Here is a 19,461-nt window from a genome sequence, read left to right as displayed (position 1 = left end):
TATCCGTCAGATGTGGTCCAAGGTTCAGCCTGTGAGATCTTTTGCCTCGGCCTACCCCAGGCCCAGCCTCCCACATCCCACACACGAACCATCTGCCATTTACAACCACAGCAACACCAAAGGAGGGAGATGGAGTCCAATAGGGCCAACATTTTATATTTCTGCTTGAGACCAGCACAACTGAGATGCTGGCTTCTGGCTTCATACCCGTGCCAAAGCACGGCTTCTTTATCCCTCTTTCTTTACAAATAAAAATGCAAATGGATACAAGGAGTGGCTATGATGTGGCCAAAATGCTCTGTCTGGAAAGCACACCTCTAGGTGATTTTCCTCCGCTTTGACTGACGGTCCAAGGCCTGGGCTGGGGGCAGTGGGATGGACAGGGTGCCCAGTTTGTGATCCTCCTCCCTGCCCACTGCCAGAGAAACCCTTCTTTTAGAGATCTTCAGCCTCATGGCTTTCGCTATCTCCATCATCCTAAGGAACAAACACAAACACATAAAACAAATGGAGAGTCTCCTCAATGTGAACGCTCAGGGAGGCTTGGCAGGAGGGGGCAGCACATTCGTGCTCCAGGCCATGAAGACAGAATTCCCAAGATAGCCACAAGGGGCAAAGCTCCCAGCAGAGAGGCAGACAAGATCCCCCCGAGAGCCATCAGAGTCCCATTTTAATGTGTTGCCATTAGAAAATATCTATATAAATGATGGAAAACCAGGTTATCTAGATCCTACTAACTGTGTTTACTTCTTGTAGCAAGGATTGAGCACTTGCTAGAATTTTACAGACTTCAGGTATCTGTTTCTCTTGTATGTTCAAACTCACTAATCATGAGAATGCCATCTGTGGAGCCCTCAGAATAATCCCTCTCTGGACTGCTAGAAGAGTCCAGATAAGGGTGTTTTCCTAGGCTCTCCTGAAACACCATCAGGGTCCTTGGAGGTCAGATGCTCCTAAACCACTGACAAAGGCCAATATACCCCACAGTTCAGCATCCTGGGAGGCTCTCCTCCCTACTCAGTCTGAATCCCTTCTAGCAGGGCTAGAAAGGGCCTTAAAGGTTGCCACCTCTGCCAACCCTCCCAGTCAGGTCAGAGAAGCCCAAGTGTGACATCCCTGCCAAACTGCAGCTCTGCCTTGCCTTGGACAACCCCCTGGCAGCTCCTTCCATCTGACTGAGAAAAGTGCTTTATGCTAAGCTGAAATTGGGGTTCTCTTATATAACTTCCACCCCTAGGTTACCCCATTGGGACCATACAGAGTCCCTCTTCCCAGAGAGAGCAGTTTGGAGACTGGAGGTTGCTCAGTTACACAGGGATGGAAGGCTCAGGTTTGAAGCCCAACTATTCCCCTTCTTGGCTGTGTGACCCTGGGAAAGTCACTGACTTCTCTGAACCAAAGATTCTTCCACTGTTTCTTAGCGACATCACTGAGATAGTATGACAGATTTGGTACTGTGCCTAGCAAAGCGAAGGCACGTGGTAATGTCTGATTGCCCATCCATTCAATCAATTATTCATTCATCTGAAAACTGTCCCCAGGTCCCTCGACAGTGCCTCATGCTTTCCAGCAGTACCAGAACTACATCAAGGCGCCCTAAGGGAGCTTTTTCTTCTTTTGTGCTCACCTTTTCTCACTGAGCTTCAAGTCCCTCTGTAACACTGTCAGGTCAATCTGGAAGCTGTTTATGTGCAAAGCCAGTATGATCACATAGGCGGTGATCTTTGCCTTCATAGAGTCTGAAATTAAGTTCCGCAAACTGCAAATCAGTGGCAATAAAAGAGAGGCAAAATTAAACTCCGAGATGATGTCTCCAAAAGCAAAGGAAAAACATCCAAGCCTGTTCCCTTACGCATTCAAAATGTCTTCTCATCCCGGGGAGAAGAAAAGGAATTAGAGCAACATCCCTTGTCCCGTTGTGGTGCCCAAGCCTTCACGCACAGTGGAGCAGTGAGCCAATGCCAGTGTCCCTCCAAGGGGACAGAGAAGGCCACACCTTCCCCAGGCACAGTCAGAGCCTCGCACTGGCGAGGACCCTCCCCATCTTCCCGGCCTGCTCAGCAGGGCTGCTGGGAAAACAGTCATCCCAAACTCAGCTGCCGATGATTCTTCCAAGCACACTCAGAGCAGGACACACACGGCAAGCAAGTGGCAGGAAGGAAGCCCAGGTGTGCTGCTTGGGGTGCTTTCCTCAAAGTCATCCCACTGGCCTGTGCTTTCCTGCAACACTGCCTCTCCATACAACAGTAGTTCCGTGGACATTAGGCAGAGGTCCTTGGAAGAAGAGTGTGACGTGAAGTCTTTGTTACAGGACTTCCCAGAGCCTTTAACGTGAGCTTCTCCCAAAGGGATAGAGTCTGTACTACAGTGTTGCCTAAACTCACTTGACCCCAGGAGCCCTCCAAATGGCAGTGCCCTCTTCAGCACAGTGTCTCTGTGGACACAGACTGCGATCCAAGCCCCCTCCCCACTCTCACCACCCTCCCTGTCCTGCTTTCTCCTTTTTCCAGGCAGAAGCTGAGAAATCAAGCCCCCTGACCTGCCATTGTTGTAGATCAAGCAGGTAAACTGCTTCAGCAGTTTGGTGTTAATGATGTGGGGAATTCCAGGTCCCAGGGCACCTACAAGACAAAATAGAGTCTGATCGTTTTCTTTCAAAACTCTCAGGACACACCTCACCTATGAGCTGGGAAAAGAGGACAACAGTTGGGCCACTGGAATAAACAGAGGCATGTGGGAAGAGAAGAAGGGGCTTGTGAAACAGAACAGCCACTTTCAAATGAACATGTGCTCAAGTGTGCTTCAGCCTGCAGACCATACATGCACAAGAGATGTTCATGACAGGGTGGTGACAGGAAAGAAAAGCAGACTCCAATGAGGCCTAAAGATACAGAGTTCAAAAGATGTTAGAAAGCAAAACAGATTGTGGAGAAAGCCCAGGGAGAGGGAAAGAAAGGGAGACTGGAATGTGAAAATAAGAATTAAGCAAATAGTGAAAAACATGAGTACAGGCATAGCTCAGAGACATTGCAGGTTTGGTTCCAGACCACCGCAATAAAGCGAGTCACGTGAACTTTTTGGTTTCTCAGTGCGTATAAGTTATGTTTATAGTATACTGTAGTCTATTAAGTATGCAACAGTATAAGGTCTAAAAAAAAGTGTCCAATAATTAATTAATTAAAAATGAAAATTAAGAAACAATGTCCAGAGGAAACTTGCACAAGCCTCTTAGATAGCCTAATCCACCAGAGGGCAGACAGCAGAACCAAGAAGAACTACAATCCTGCAGGCTGTGGAACAAAAACCACTTTCACATAAAGACAGACAAGATGAAAAGGCAGAGGGCTGTGTACCAGATGAAGGAACAAGATAAAACCCCAGAAAAACAACTAAATGAAGTGGAGATAGGCAACCTTCTAGAAAAAGAATCCAGACTAATGATAGTGAAGATGATCCAGGACCTCAGAAAATGAATGGAGGCAAAGATCAAGAAGATACAAGAAATGCTTAACAAAGACCTAGAAGAATTAAAGAACAAACAGAGATGAACAATACAATAACTGAAATGAAAAATACACTAGAAGGAATCAATAGCAGAATAACTGAGGCAGAAGAACGGATAAGTGACCTGGAAGACAGAATGGTGGAATTCACTGCTGCAGAACAGAATAAAGAAAAAAGAATGAAAAGAAATGAAGAAAGCCGAAGAGAACTCTGGGACAACATTAAACGCAACAACATTTGCATTATAGGGGTCCCAGAAGGAGAAGAGAGAAAGGACTCGAGAAATATTTGAAGAGATTACAGTCGAAAACTTCCCTAACATGGGAAAGGAAATAGCCACCCAAGTCCAGGAAGCACAGAGAGTCCCATACAGGATACACCCAAGGAGAAACACACTGAGACACATAGTAATCAAATTGGCAAAAATTAAAGACAAAAATTATTGAAAGCAGCAAGGGAAAAATGACAACATACAAGGGAACTCCTATAAGGTTAAGAGCTGATTTCTCAGCAGAAACTCTACAAGCCAGAAGGGAGTGGCATGACATATTTAAAGTGATGAAAGGGAAGAACCTACAACCAAGATTACTCTACCCAGCAAGGATCTCATTCAGATTCGATGGAGAAATCAAAAGCTTTACAGACAAGCAAAAGCTAAGAGAATTCAGCACCATCAAACCAGCTCTACAACAGCTAAAGGAACTTCTCTAAGTGGGAAACACAAGAGAAGAAAAGGACCTACAAAAACAAACCCAAAACAATTAAGAAAATGGTAATAGGAACAGACATATCGATAATTACCTTAAACGTGAATGGATTAAATGCTCCAACCAAAAGACACAGGCTCGCTGAATGGATACAAAACCAAGATACATATATATGCTGTCTAGAGACCCACTTCAGACCTAGGGACACATACAGACTGAAAGTGAGGGGATGGAAAAAGATATTCTACACAAATGGAAACCAAAAGAAAGCTGGAGTAGCAATACTCATATCAGATAAAATAGACTTTAAAATAAAGAATGTTACAAGAGACAAGGAAGGACACTACATAATGATCAAGGGATCAATCCAAGAAGAAGATATAACAATTATAAATATATAGGCACCCAACATAGGAGTACCTCAATACATAAGGCAACTGCTAACAGCTATAAAAGAGGAAATCGACAGTAACACAATAATAGTGGGGGACTTTAACACCTCACTTACACCAATGGACAGATCATCCAAACAGAAAATTACTAAGGAAACAGAAGCTTTAAATGACACAATAGACCAGACAGATTTAATTGATATTTATAGGACATTCCATCCAAAAACAGCAGATTACACTTTCTTCTCAAGTGCCAACGGAACATTCTTCAGGATAGATCACATCTTGGGTCACAAATCAAGCCTCAGTAAATTTAAGAAAATTGAAATCATATCAAGCATCTTTTCTGACCACGCTATGAGATTAGAAATCAATTACAGGGAAAAAAATGTAAAAAACACAAACACATGGAGGCTAAACAATACGTTACTAAATAACCAAGAGATCATGAAGAAATCAAAGAGGAAATCAAAAAATACCTACAGGGAATTCCCTGGCGGTCCAGTGGTTAGGACTCGGCGCTTTCACTGCCGGGGCCCGGGTTCAATCCCTCATCAGGGAACTAAGATCCCGCAAGCCACACTACGTGGCCAAAAAAAAAAAAAATACCTACAGACATATGACAATGAAAACACGACGATCCAAAACCTATGGGATGCAGCAAAAGCAGTTCTAAGAGGGAAGTTTACAGCAATACAAGCCTACCTCAAGAAACAAGAAAAATCTCAAACAATCTAACCTTACACCTAAAGGAACTAGAGAAAGAAGAACAAACAAAACGCAAAGTTAGCAAAAGGAAAGAAATCATAAAGATCAGAGAAGAAATAAATGAAATAGAAACAAAGAAAACAATAGCAAAGATCAATAAAACTAAAAGCTGGTTCTTTGAGAAGATAAACAAAATTGATAAAACCATTAGCCAAACTCATCAAGAAACAGAGGGAGAGGACTCAAATCAATAAAATTAGAAATGAAAAAGGAGAAGTTACAATAGACACTACAGAAATACAAAAGCATCCTAAGAGACTACTACAAGCAACTCTATGCCAATAAAATGGACAACCTAGAAGAAATGGACAAATTCTTAGAAAAGTATAACGTTCCAAGACTGAACCAGGAAGAAATAGAAAATATGAACAGACAAATCACAAGTAATGAAATTGAAACTGTGATTAAAAATCTTCCAACAAACAAAAGTCCAGGACCAGATGGCTTCACAGGTGAATTCTATCAAACATTTAGAGAAGAGCTAACACCCATCCTTCTCAAACGCTTCCAAAAAATTGCAGAGGAAGGAACACTCCCAAACTCATTCTATGAGGCCACCATCACCCTGATACCAAAACCAGACAAAGATACTACAAAAAAAGAAAATTACAGACCAATATCACTGATGAATATAGATGCAAAAATCCTCAATAAAATACTAGCAAACAGAATCCAACAACACATTAAAAGGCTCATACACCATGATCAAGTGGGATTTATCCCAGGGATGCAAGGATTCTTCAACATACGCAAATCAATCAATGTGATACACCACATTAACAAATTGAAGAATAAAAACCATCTGATAGAAAAAGTCCATATCTTAATTAAAAAATACTTTACTGCTAAAAAATGCTAACCATCATCTGAACCTTCAGCGAGTCATAGTAGTGACATCAAAGATCACTGACCACAGACCATCATAATAAATATAACAATGAAAAAGTTTAAAATATTGTGAGAATTACTGAAACCTGACAGAGAGACACAAAAGTGAACAGATACTCTTGGAAAAACAGCGCCAACAGACTTGCTCAACACAGGGTTGCCACAAACCTTCAATTTGTAAAAAACACAATATCTACGAAGGACGATAAAGTGAAGCACAATAGAACGAGGTGTGTCTGTACAGACCCTTGGGTGCCCAATCACAGGAACACGACTGCAAGCACCTTATGCCTAAAACCACAGGTGTCTCCCTCTGGGTTTCTGACTCTGGGTGGATGTGAGTGTGTGGCAGCCACCCATGCCCTGGCGATCGGTGGCACGGGTTACTAGCAGAAACTGACTTCTCTCCCAGTCAGAAATAGCTGACACAACAACGTGCCACAAGCCTTCACAAGCAAGGCCAATTTTTCTTCCCCCATTTTTGTCTGTCCCTTAAAACGTTCATTTGATTTGACTGGATATTCAACTTTGCCTAACACAGAAGTAGTGAATGTTAGCTCTAAGCAATCATATAATCCAACCCGACTCTATTTTCTGAGGAAAGGGCTTGGTAAGTTCTCTCAGCATGTCAGCAGTACCAATCAGAATCCCACTGTTACACAGTTATAAATAAAGACATGGAAAGACATGTCCATTTCCTCTCTCACTAGAGCTAGTCTAAGAATTATAGACAAATAACAGACTGAAACTAACTAGAATAAAATGTCTATCATGATATGTGCACCCCAAAGTTCATAGCACTATTTACAATAGCCAAGACATGGAAGCAACCTAAGTGTCCATCAACAGATGAATGGATAAAGAAGATGTGGTATACATATATACAATGGAATATTATTCAGCCATAAAATAGAATGAAATAATGCCATTTGTAGCAACATGGATGGACCTAGAGATTCCCATACTAAGTGAAGTCAGACAGAGAAAGACAAATACCATATGATATCACTTGTATGTGGAATCTAAAAACATGATACAAATGAACTTATTTACCAAACAGAAATAGACTCACAGACATAGAAAACAAACTTATGGTTACCAAAGGGGAAGGGGGGGAGGGAGGGATAAATTAGGAGTTTGGGACTAACAGATACACACTACTATATATAAAATAAACAACAAGGACCTAGTGTCCTTGTTGTTGTTCCTTGCACAAGGAACTTTATTCAGTATCTTGTAATAACCTATAATGGAACAGAATCTGAAAAAGAACATATATATGTATAAATACATATGTAACTGAATCACTGTGCTGTACACCTGAAACTGACAATATAAATCAACTAAACTTCAATTTAAAAAAAAAATGTCTAGCATGGACTTACTTTTCCGCTTAATCACTTTCTGTGCTCGAAATCTGATGAGAGTGTCCAGAAACCATATGCACCGGGCCTGGCGGTCTCGGCTCTCCTCACTTGATGGCAAAGACTTCAACGCTTCTATGACAAAGGAGCAGTGACTAAAACAAGGGAGGGAAAAGGAGGAATGTGTTAAGACCGGCTCTGTCAGGAGCCATTCACTCCTTCACAATGAAAACAGCAGGCACCCTTCACACCTGGTACACAGTCAACAGGTGAGGAAGGGCCATCCAACCAGCTCCTTATAATAGGAGGAGCATGATTTAGTGCAGGGACAGTAAAGGTCTAGATAACAAATATTATACATTTTGTGGGCAACATGGTCACTGCCACTGTAATGTAAAGGCAGCCATCGATAACATATAAATAAATGACTGAAGCTACGTTACAATAAAACTTTATTCACAGGCAGTGGGCCAGACTCAGCACTCGGGCCATAGTGGGCCCAATCCTTATGTGGTGGTCTGGAGCACAGCCTCTCAACTATCTGGGTTTGAATTCCCATTCTGCCATGCAGTGGCTTGGGCAAGCTTCTGAACATCTCTGCCTTGGTTTCTTCACCTGTAAATTAAGGCCAATGATAGTACCCTTGTCCTACGGGTTTTTGTGGATTAAATGAGACAAGGGAAGCAGTGCTTGGCACATGTAGGAGCTCCATCAATGTTGGCTATTATTTTTACATACTGTTGTTCTACCACTATCAGGATCATGAACTCGCAGCGATAAAAGGCTCTTCAAGATCATCTTGTATCGGCCTCATTTTACATATAGGAAAACTGAGGCTCAGACAGGGGAAGATCACACAGTCCATCAGGCAGATGGGGACTCGGTTCTCCAGACTCCCAGCCCAGAACTCATTCCTGCACCTGCCCCTGAGCCACGATCACATCAAGACAATGAAGAACCAGTAAAGACCACTTCTTTGGAGAGAGGGAAAAACATGTATTTTCCAAGACTCTGGATTTCATTGACCAGTAAAATTTCCAAACGAAAATTGGGGGAACCAACATAGGGTTGACAACTTTTTATTTTCTCAAGATAAGATTATTAAAAGAAAAAACTCAAAAGCAAAAAAACCTCATCATCATTAAAAAAAAAAAACTGTTTTAAAAGCCAAAAAGTGGGGGTGGGGGGTGGAGGGAGGAGAGGAAATCATCTCTGAATTATTTAAAATATACTATATTTAAAATACATAATTTAACTTTAGAAAAGCTCACTCAGCACATCACCACAGATAAACCATCACTTCAGCTGGCACCTACTCCCAGGCCAGCACTTGGGCCACACCAGTGACAATCGGCAACAGCATAACATTGGCTGGGGGGGTGGGACCGATACAGGTCAGCTCCACTTCCCAGCCCCAGACTACAAGGCCTCACCACCCTCTGCCCAGTCACAGGTTCCATGTACTCACAGGCCAATTCTCTCCCTTGAAAGCCACCCACAGCCTTGGGACAACAGGTCTGGGAGCTCAACCATTTGAGAAAACACTAGCTCGTTCATGTTCAAATGCTGAACAGACGTATATCCTCACTGACTAACACCCAAGGTCTGCTTCATGTCTGACTACTGTTGTATCCCAACATCACTCCCCAGACACTCCATCTGCCCAAGTCGGGTACCTGTTCTCTTCAATCATCTTCAGTATTTCTTCTGAGGTGACATTCCTGAAAGCTTCAGATGGGCTCTGAAGAGCGTCATACTCCGCAGGGGAAAGAACTAGTTATAGGTCAAGAACAACCTGACCAAAATGGAAACATCCAACTAGCTAGATCATCTTATATCGGCCACATTTTACAGATGGGAAAACGAGGCTTAGAGAGGGGAAGATCACACAGTATGTCCGGGCAGAGCTTCAGGACTCAGTTCTCCAGACTCCCAGCCCAGAGCTCATTGCCTGTCTGGGCTTTCTGCCTTCTCTTATCACAAAGCCACTGCAGGGACTTTCCATCTGGCTAGAACCACAAGTACGGAAACTCTACATTCCGACCCTTCTTTATAAAATCAGTCTGCCCTAGACTTTGGGCACTGGCCAACTTAAAAGTCGTATTTTGACTCTTCACGGAAGGTGACCCCCACAGGGCTGAACCGTGGGCATTCTGCATTTTGCTGAGGGATGGGTTTGAATCCCAAGGCCGGAGAGGCCACTGCTGCAGCAGGTGCCTCAGCTAGTGAGGGAGCCTCGCTGACTTCCCAGCAATAGCGCTGGGGCAACTGCAAGAGTCTGGGGCGAGCTTCTATGAGCATCACAGGACCACTGACACCTTCAAGAGAGCCTGGCCATGCCACTCCTGTGAGCATATCCCAACCTGGGAAATGAGGTGGCGTTTCTCCCACAAAAAGGATACGGTCTTCAAATTTATACACGTCTTCAGGCTTGGCTGCATCAGCGTGGCAGGGAGGGAGGTAGAGGGAGTCATCCTGCAAGTCATCGTGGATGGCGTCACTGACCAGGGCTTTTCAACAAAGGAAGAGTCAGTGTCAGTGTCACCCTGCTCGGCTTCAAGTTCCCCCACACTCTGCAACCCATGCACTCAAGATCATCATCGCCTGGAACCCCCTCATCTGAACTTCACAAATTGTCAGTGAAAAAGAAAAATCAAATTATGAAGCTAACTATCACACAGGAATAACCATGTAAGAATTAAGTATGCACACAGACAAGAACAGAGAAGAAAACAGGAAAATTGTAATAGTTGGTCTTCTAGAATGATGGGAAAATGGGTGAATTATTTTTCTTTTTAAATGTCCTTTAGTAGCTGAGAGTAAACTGAACAAAAAAAATTGAAAAATTTACTTAGACATTAAAGTATATCTTTGACTAAATGGAGACATGTTTCTATGTTCCTGGATGGGAAAACATAATATTAAAAAGATGCTGATTCTCCCCATATTAATCCCAATTGGATTTTGAGAGAACTTGACAAAATAATTCTTAAGATCACCTGGAAAAAAAAAGCATGCTACAGGACTTCCCTGGTGGTGCAGTGGTTAAGAATCCACCTGCCAATTCAGGGGACACGGGTTTGAGCCGTGGTCTAGGAAGATCCCACATGCCGTGGAGCAACTAAGCCCGTGCACCACAACTACTGAGCCTGCGCGCCCTAGAGCCCGTGCTCTGCAACAAGAGAAGCCACCGCAATGAGAAGCCCGCTCACCGCAAGGAAGAGTAGCCCCCGCTCACCACAACTAGAGAAAGCCCACGTGAAGCAACAAAGACCCAACACAGCCATAAATAAATAAATAAAAAAGCATGCTACAATAACCAGTACATCTGTGAAAAATAAGGATGGAGGATAAATTTGCCCTATCAGACAACAAACTGGAAGGTGAGGCTACTACAATCAAAAGGACCTGATGCTGCTACAAGAATAGCCAGTCAGAATGATGAGCGAGAACACAATTAAGAATGTGGCAGGGGCTTCCCTGGTGGCGCAGTGGTTGAGAATCTGCCTGCCAATGCAGGGGACGCAGGTTCGAGCCTTGGTCTGGGAAGATCCCACATGCCGCGGAGCAACTGGGCCCGTGAGCCACAACTACTGAGCCTGCGCGTCTGGAGCCTGTGCTCCACAACAAGAGAGGCCACGACAGTGAGAGGCCCGCGCACCGCGATGAAGAGTGGCCCCTGCTCGCCGCAACTAGAGAAAGCCCTGGCACAGAAACGAAGACCCAGCACAGCCAAAAAATAAATAAATAAATAAATTAATTAATTAATTAAAAAAAAAGAATGGTAAAATGATACAGATGATTTTTTAAATCATTTTTTACAAAAGGAAAGGATGGAGTTGGGGACAACTGGCTAATCATTTGGAAAATATAAAATTAGGTTTATACCGTAGACCAAAAAAAAAAAAATCATCATTAAATTGTAAATGCAAAAAGTTAAACTGTGAAAGTACTGAAAGACAACATAGGAAAATATATAATCATCGGGTATGGAAAGATTTTCTAAAACTTACTAAAATTCCATTTTAATAGAAAAACTGCTCTCATATATATATAACTTTCTCTTATGTTCTTATAATGCATTTGAACAATAAACACATTACACATTTTAAATAATACAATTTAATACTCAAGCTGCTGAAGAATTTAGGAAAAGAAAAAGATCCAGTGACCTCAAAGTGACTAGAGGCTAGCTCATCATCATCACATCAGCCTTTTTGACTAAAACCTCCCTGTAACTCACAGAAACTTGAGGCCGTCTCCCTCCTCTGTGCCCTGCAGGCTGTAGCCCTGGCACCAAGGACACAGAGGGCACATAACCGTTCCCATGTCTGTCTCCTCTACTCGACTGTGAGCTCACTGAGAACAGGCCATGTCAGATGTTTCTTATGATTTCCAGTCTGTTCCTAAGAAGGCCCTCAGGGAGAAGCAGGAAGGAATCCAGCCCTAACTCCCATCACTTCCATCTGTGGGGCAGGTGAAAGATCTCAAGAGAAGGGAAAGCTGTTTCTACCAGCAGCCTCTTACCCCAAGTTCCAGCTGCTTACCAGTCACACCCTTTGTATCAATTATACTCTCTGCAGCTTTAGCCACTGCACTATTCAAAGATTCACTGCCAACTTTGTTCATTCTCCTGGAGTTCAGAGCCCGCTTCTGTTTGGTGGTACCAAAGGCTTCAATGCAAGAATCCATCTGTGCAAAAGACAAATTTGGTCACTGGGAACGGGCTGAGCACTGTTACTCCTAGCTGTGTGACTACGGGTAAACAGCCTCTCTGAGCCATTAATACCACTTCTGTAAATTGGGTTGACTCATACCTAACTACCTCATAGGCTTGTTTTAAGAACCAAAAGATATTAAGAGATTTGAAGTACTTGCTTTATAAACTGTAATGAGCTATTTATAAATCAACAGTGTTTTCACCTGTAAAATAAAAAGACTAGACTTAGGGTTGGTAAATCTGGGGCACATGGCTTACCGGTTTTCCAATCCTACACGGAAAACAGACATTACTAATAGATCGCTCACTCTCCCTCTGAGCCTGAAGACAGTTTCACTCCCCTCCAGGCAGCACTGGAGACTCAATCAGTTTGCCATCCTGGGGTGAGATGAGCTTTGTAGGAAGCTTCTACATTGAAAATCCTAAAGTGTACTTTGTCTTGATGTGAAGTTTCCAGGCTTCCAATATTTTCTGAAACTTGGATTAAATCCTGAAAGTAAGTGTTATGCTACAGCCCAGAGAACCAGTTCCAGACACTGGCACAGAGCTGTGTATAGCTGCCCCAGAGAGGAGGTCTGCAGTCTGTGAGGCCAAGGAGGCCTCTGCAAGTAGGAACTGTCCAGAGAACCACAGACTGAATGAGCTGGGAGCAGCTAGGGAGACCCCTGTGTTCAACCAGCTCATTTTACTGAGAAACCCAAGGCCTGGAAGGAACTCGCTTTAGGTCTCACATCTTAGTTCTGTCATACTTACCTTTTCTCTAAAAGATTTGGTGTGACTCTCTAGTGTCGATTCACTCTGAACTGATTCATCTACAAAACACAAAACAAAAACAAGAAAAGAAAGCAAACTGTTAAGGCCTACAGACCGTAATAGTGTTTAATATTTGTTTAACAGTTAATCTAAGAAAAACAGATTTCTTTAGTACAGGACTTCCCAGAGCTTAACATGAGTGTATACTGTGAACATTTAGTATGAAGCTTCAGTATACAGTTAGAGGATTTGGAGAATAAATTAGTCAAGTGAAGGGGTCATGGATCCAAGCCCTTCATTTCACAAATAAGGAACCATGAGACCTCCAGGTGAAATGACTTGCCCCAGGCAATGCAGAGATGGGATTAGAAACGAAGTCCTCCGCTCTTCCCAGTATATAGTTCTGCCCTCCTTGTAAAAGACCTAAGGAGGAGAGATCAAGAGGGGGACCTGGAGCTCACCTCCCCCAACAAATACATCAAAAATACATCTACATGTGGAACAATTCTCACGGAAAACTAACTAGAAACCGGCAGAAGAATTCCTATACAACCAAAGCACGCTGATGTGTATAAAATGGATGACTAATAAGGACCTGCTGTATAAAAAAATAAATTAAAAAAAAAAAAAAAGAGTTCCACTAACCAGGTAGTAGGGTCGGGACCCCCCCACCCCCCACCCCGCCCTGAGAGGGATCTGAAAGGAAGAGAAGGTCTGCATGGGCTCACTCCGCACCACAGCTTGGTACAGGATCTGGGCCAACCAGCCCCTGGAAGAAGACTGGGTCTAGCAGCTGGGGAGCAGCCCCTGCCCCTGACAGGGTGTTGACAGCCATGGAGCAGAAAGGAAGGATCACCTCACACACTCCTTGGGCTTTAGACCCCCAACACCAACCACACCCCATATCAAGGTAATAGCGGCCACCATACCCTGAGGACATTCCATTGTGTATGTATGTAAAATTGTTCATTAATTTCTTAATTAAACACATTTTTGTTTTTATATGTAAAGAAGTTGTAAATATTGGTTTATTCTAGCCATTATACATATATACACAATGGAATACTACCCAGCCATAAAAAAAAGAATGAAATTTTGCCATTTGCAACAAAATGGATGGACCTGGAGGTCACTACACGTAGTGTAATAAGTCAGACAGAGAAAGACAAATAGTGTATGCTATCATTTATATGTGGAATCTAGAAAATACAACAAACTAGTGAATATAACAAAAAAGAGCAGATTCACAGATAGAAAGAGCAAACTAGTGGTTACCAGTGAGGAGAGAGAGAAAGGAGGAGGGGCAATATAAAGGTAGGAGAGTAAGAGGTACAAATTATTATGGATAAAATAAGCTACAAGGATATACTGTATAACACAGGGAATACAGCCAATATTTCATAATAAATGTAAATGGAAAATAACCTTTATAAACTGTATAAAAATAATTTAATTAAAAAACATTTTTTAAAAAATACCAATGAATGTATATACAAAACAGAAACAGACTCACAGGGCTTCCCTGGTGCCTCAGTGGTTAAGAATCCGCCTGCCAATGCAGGGGACACAGGTTCCAGCCCTGGTCCGGGAAGATCCCACATGCCGTGGAGCAAGTAAGCCCGTGCGCCACAACTACTGAGCCTGCACTCTAGAGCCTGCGAGCCACAACTACTGAGCCCGTGAGCCACAACTACTGAAGCATGCGCGCCTAGAGCCCATGCTCTGCAACAAGAGAAGCCACCACAATGAGAGGCCCATGCACTGCAACAAGGGTAGCCCCCGCTCGCCGCAACTAGAGAAAGTTCATGTGCAGCAACAAAGAGCCAACACAGCCAAAAATAAAATAAATTAAAAACAAAAAAACAAAAAGAGACTCACAGACATAGAAAACAAACTTATGGTTACTAAGGGTGTGGGGGAGGTACAAATAAGGAGTATGGAAGTAACAGATACAAACTACTATACATAAAATAGATAAGCAACAAGGATGTACTGTATAGTACAGGGAATTGTACCCAATAGCTTGTAATAAACTATAATGGAATATAATCTGCCAAAAAAAAAAAAAAATATATATATATATATATATCATATGCCATACACCTGAAACAAAATACTGTAAATCAACTGTACTTCAATTTTTTAAAAAAGTTAAAAAAAAATTTTTTTTAAGACCTAAAAGCAGGCATAAACATGAGGTATGTATTATTTACATGAAGCTCTGTAATCTCCCACAGAGCATTCATGTAAGGGGCAATATAATCTAGTGGACAGAAGCACAAGCTCTGGAGTGACCGTGCCACATTTAAATCCCAGGTCTCTCATATACACCAGCAGTACGATCCTGCCAAAGTCATTTAGCCTCTGGGCGAGATTCATCATTGATTAAACAAAAGGAATATAATACCTACCCCACAGGATTGTTATGTGAAGTAAATGACGTAGTGCATTGAAAGTGCTTAGAACAGTGCCCAGAGCATAGTAAGGACCCAATAAATGTTGTGCGTATTTTGATATATGCTGGTTAGAATTAACCAATATTTACAAATTTTTTACTTGTAAAAACAAAAACGTGTTTAATCAACAAATTAATGAACAATTTTCTTTGCCTCCTCAGAATATAGAAGAGCATTTGGCGGATAACTTATGTGCAGTTATATTTGATTGCAAAGCAGGGAATTCTTAACCTAGAGACTATGGACCCCTAGGAAATTCACAGCTGGGTTTTGGGATGCAAGATCCCTTTAAAATTATATGCAAAATCTCACATTTTTTGTAAATTCCGTATGTTTCTAGGAGTTAGGTCCAGGTCCTTATGAGATTCTCAAAAGGGCTGAGACCACTGCTTTGAGAAAATGAAGTTATTAGAACTAATGCCTCTGAAGGTATGAAGCAGATTCACAATGATCCTAATGATCCTTATCTAACTCCCTCCCCTACCATGGTTCTCAGTATTTAAGATTTAGGAACAGGAGCCCCTTGAGTTTGACCCTCTTATCTATCATTTTGGAAGATCCCACTCTAGCCCTGAACATTCTAAAATGCCAAAGTGGAGAAGTATTGTAACTTCTCCCAGTGGATTAGAGAGAAAATGGATCTCTTCCCAAATTAGAAAGTGTAGAGACTTTGCATCGACCTGGAAGTTACTGTCTAACCTGTAAGCAACTTCTATCATCTACCAGAGATTCTAAAACCTCTACTCCAGGGCTTCCCTGGTGGTGCAGTGGTTAAGAATCCACCTGCCAATGCAGGGGACACGGGTTCGAACCCTGGTCCAGGAAGATCCCACATGCTGCTGAGCAACTAAGCCCGTGTGTCACAACTACTGAGCCTGCGCTCTAGAGCCCGTGAGCCACAACTACTGAACCCGCGTGCCACAACTACTGAAGCCCATGCTCCGCAACAAGAGAAGCCACCGCAATGAGAAGCCTGCACACCTCAACAAAGAGTAGCCCCCGCTCGCCGCAACTAGAGAAAGCCTGCGCACAGCAACAAAGACCAAACACAGCCAAAAATAAATAAATAAAATAAATAAATTTAAAAAAAAAATTTTAAACCTCTACCCCAACTAGAACAACTAAAAATTAAGAAAGGCCCTCGATGGAAAAGAATATCATATATGCCCTCCAATACTCTGCTCTGATCAGTGCTCAACTTGCTTTAACTAAGATTAGTTTCCTGATCTTAAGTCTGTAAACACTGTAGGGACAGATCTGTGTCTGTTTTGCTATATTCACAGCCCCTAACTTGTGCCTGGAGCATAGTAGGTCATCAATAAATATTTGCTGAGTAAAAGCACTTTTAAAACTTTTTCAAATGGGAAAAAAAGAACCTTTAAAAAATAGCTACAAAATGTATTTTACAAATCAAAAAGTCAAACCGACTCATCCAGCAAACCTAAAATATTCAGCATTTCTTTGAGCCTTCATGACTAGGACCTACCGGAAAACAGCGGCTGCATATTGAACAATTCAGCATCATATACTTCCATTTGGCCAGAGGTCTTGTTCAAAATTCCCACAAAGTGCCTGAATAAAGAAGGAATAATACCAGTGACAATGGATTATTCAAAAGGTATTGTTTATACAACCTCCTTTTTTCCACTTTAAAGTTCTCAACCTTCTTTCTGCCCCAATACACCTGAGGAAGACATCACTTGCTCATGAGTAACAATAATCCCCTATAGCAGCCAATTCTCTGCATGGGGAGGGAAAGGAGGAAAGGGTTCATGAAGAGGCTCCGGGGGCAGCGGGGGGCAGGGAGCCACCAGGTGATTCTTGTAGCTGATCACATTTGGGCTCACTGCTGTAGTGGGAAACCCTTCTGGAATATAAGAATCTGGAATTAAACACTACAATTTACTGCACGTATAAATTCTATGGAGGCAAAGACAAGTAAGACCTCGGTAATTATGAGAAGACCAGTTTAAACTAGAAAATCTTTGTAAAGGGATGATAAAAGTTAAAAGTTTCAAGCATATACACACTAATCTGACTTCTATCAGGGTGGTTCAGGGGGGACCCTGAAAGGAGCTTGTTTGTGATTCACTGATGGCTATCTTCACAAGGACACTGCATTATGCCAACCCCTGACACTTAAGACTGCTCAGGCTGGACAATCTTCACTGTACCAAGGAGTAGACTGGGGGTCAGTAAAGGGCAGAATTGCCCCAAGTCAGTAATCTTTCCAGAGCTAGACAGAAATTCTGGAGCCTTGGACACTACCAAATTCTTTTCTTGTAGTTAGTTCCAAGGTAGATTTCTGGTAAACTCTGGCCTATCGATCACACATTCCAAATTAGTGGAGACAGCTGTCTTTCAGGAACAAGATAGGTATAAGCAAAGAATACTGCGAGTTAATGATGTGGTCAGAAATAATGAAGGTGGTCAAAAGGTACAAACTTCCAGTTATAAAATAAGTAAGTCCTAGAGATGTAATGTACAGCATGGTGACTATAGAAAATAATGCTGTAGCATATATTTGAAAGTTGTTAAGAGAGTAAGTCTTAAAAGTTCTCATCACAAGAAAAAAATTTTGTAACTATGTGTGGATGTTAACTAGACACTGTAGTGGCCATTTGGCAATATATACATACATTGAATCATTATGTTATACCCCTGAAACTAATATAATGTTATATGTCAATTATATCTCAATTAAAAACAATTTTGGGGACTTCCCTGGTGGCACAGTGGTTAAGAACCTGCCTGCCAATGGGGGACACGGGTTCGATCCCTGGTCCGGGAAGATCCCACATGATGCGGAACAACTAAGCCCGTGTGCCACAACTACTGAGCCTGCGCTCTAGAGCCTGTGAGCCACAACTACTGAGCCTGCGTGCCATAACTACTGAAGCCCGTGTGCCTAGAGCCCATGCTCTGCAACGAGAGAAGCCATCGCAATGAGAAGTCTGCACACCACAATGAAGAGTAGTCCCCGCTCAACACAACTAGAGAAAGCTCGTGTGCAGCAACAAAGACCCAATGCAGCCAAAAATAAATTAATTAATTTACAAAAAAATTTTTTTTAAGATTACAAATGAATGAGGTTTTCAGGAAATTAAACAAATGTAAGTCACTTTTCAATTTCAGGAATGTCTACATGCTGGTGTGAGGGCCCCGGGGTCTGGGAACACAGGAACTTGGTAAATCTCTCTAGATTTCCCCCACTGCCCCTAAAATAAAGACAGAGAAGAGCAGTGCCAGTGCCACCACCCCCCCACCGGCTTCCCACAATCCCTTTCCCCTGTCCCTACCTGCAGAGAGTGTTGCATTTCAGGGCTCCAGTCCCAAAATTGTTTCCCACATAGGAAAGTCTGTCTGTTTCAGCTGCCTAAAATGTAGAGGCGGGGAAAGCTCCATTACAGCCAATGTTGAAAGATAGTAAATATCTTGACTCCCTTTTCCACATTTGCAGAAGCTTTAGAATCCAAACCACAGGTGGATTAGAACGAGAGCCTCTTTGAGATGATCCAGCTCCACTATCTCTAAGTGAATCTGGGGTATCCCTGGGGGAAAGGCAAGAGGACCTTTGAAAAGTCCCAGGTAGTGCTGGCTTCTAGCTGGTCTGAGAAGTTCTTGGGGGAGCTGTACCACAGGACTTGGAAGATGGGCCCGGGGCTCTCAGCACTTAGAGGCATGCAACAAAATGATTCTGCAGACAACCCCAAAGTCCAAGCCCTTCTTGAACCTCTTTGCTCTCCTCTATCATGACTGCTCCTTATATGCTCTCAGGACCGTGGAAATGGTTAATTCACTCCTCAATCAGAGCCAAGCTTTCCTGCTTCCCCATGTTTGTCCTGGCTATCCTCTTCACCTGGAGTACTAACTTCAGCTGTTAAACCCTCCTCCATCCTTCAGGGTTCA

General features: G+C 42.6%; 2 protein-coding genes across 6 annotated transcripts in view; one reads left to right on the top strand and one right to left on the bottom strand.

The window, feature by feature from the left end:
* Window positions 1-9,289, top strand: part of FBXO10 (F-box protein 10) — an 82,746-nt gene extending 73,457 nt beyond the window's left edge. For 4 of the 5 annotated variants that reach the window (XM_082403840.1, XM_082403837.1, XM_082403843.1 and 1 more), the window contains one exon: window positions 8,382-9,289. In XM_082403840.1, the coding sequence (XP_082259966.1) occupies window positions 8,382-8,588 (207 nt within the window). In that variant the 3' untranslated portion in view covers window positions 8,589-9,289. The remainder of the gene's footprint in view (window positions 1-8,381) is intronic. The other variant, XM_082403838.1, reaches the window with a different exon arrangement.
* The window catches only part of POLR1E (RNA polymerase I subunit E), a 33,926-nt gene continuing 14,600 nt past the window's right edge, over window positions 136-19,461 (bottom strand). Inside the window, exons 4-13 of the mRNA XM_082404108.1 lie at window positions 18,852-18,928; window positions 17,039-17,124; window positions 13,097-13,155; window positions 12,171-12,315; window positions 10,026-10,133; window positions 9,300-9,396; window positions 7,645-7,778; window positions 2,540-2,621; window positions 1,628-1,759; window positions 136-477 (exon numbers count right to left, since the gene is read on the bottom strand). Coding sequence (XP_082260234.1) covers window positions 318-477; window positions 1,628-1,759; window positions 2,540-2,621; window positions 7,645-7,778; window positions 9,300-9,396; window positions 10,026-10,133; window positions 12,171-12,315; window positions 13,097-13,155; window positions 17,039-17,124; window positions 18,852-18,928 — 1,080 coding nt within the window. The 3' untranslated portion in view covers window positions 136-317. The remainder of the gene's footprint in view (window positions 478-1,627; window positions 1,760-2,539; window positions 2,622-7,644; window positions 7,779-9,299; window positions 9,397-10,025; window positions 10,134-12,170; window positions 12,316-13,096; window positions 13,156-17,038; window positions 17,125-18,851; window positions 18,929-19,461) is intronic.

The sequence above is a fragment of the Balaenoptera borealis genome (assembly GCF_965194805.1).
Source record: "Balaenoptera borealis genome assembly, chromosome: 8".
Lineage (NCBI taxonomy): Eukaryota > Metazoa > Chordata > Mammalia > Artiodactyla > Balaenopteridae > Balaenoptera > Balaenoptera borealis.
This window is presented reverse-complemented; position numbering and strand designations above follow the sequence as displayed.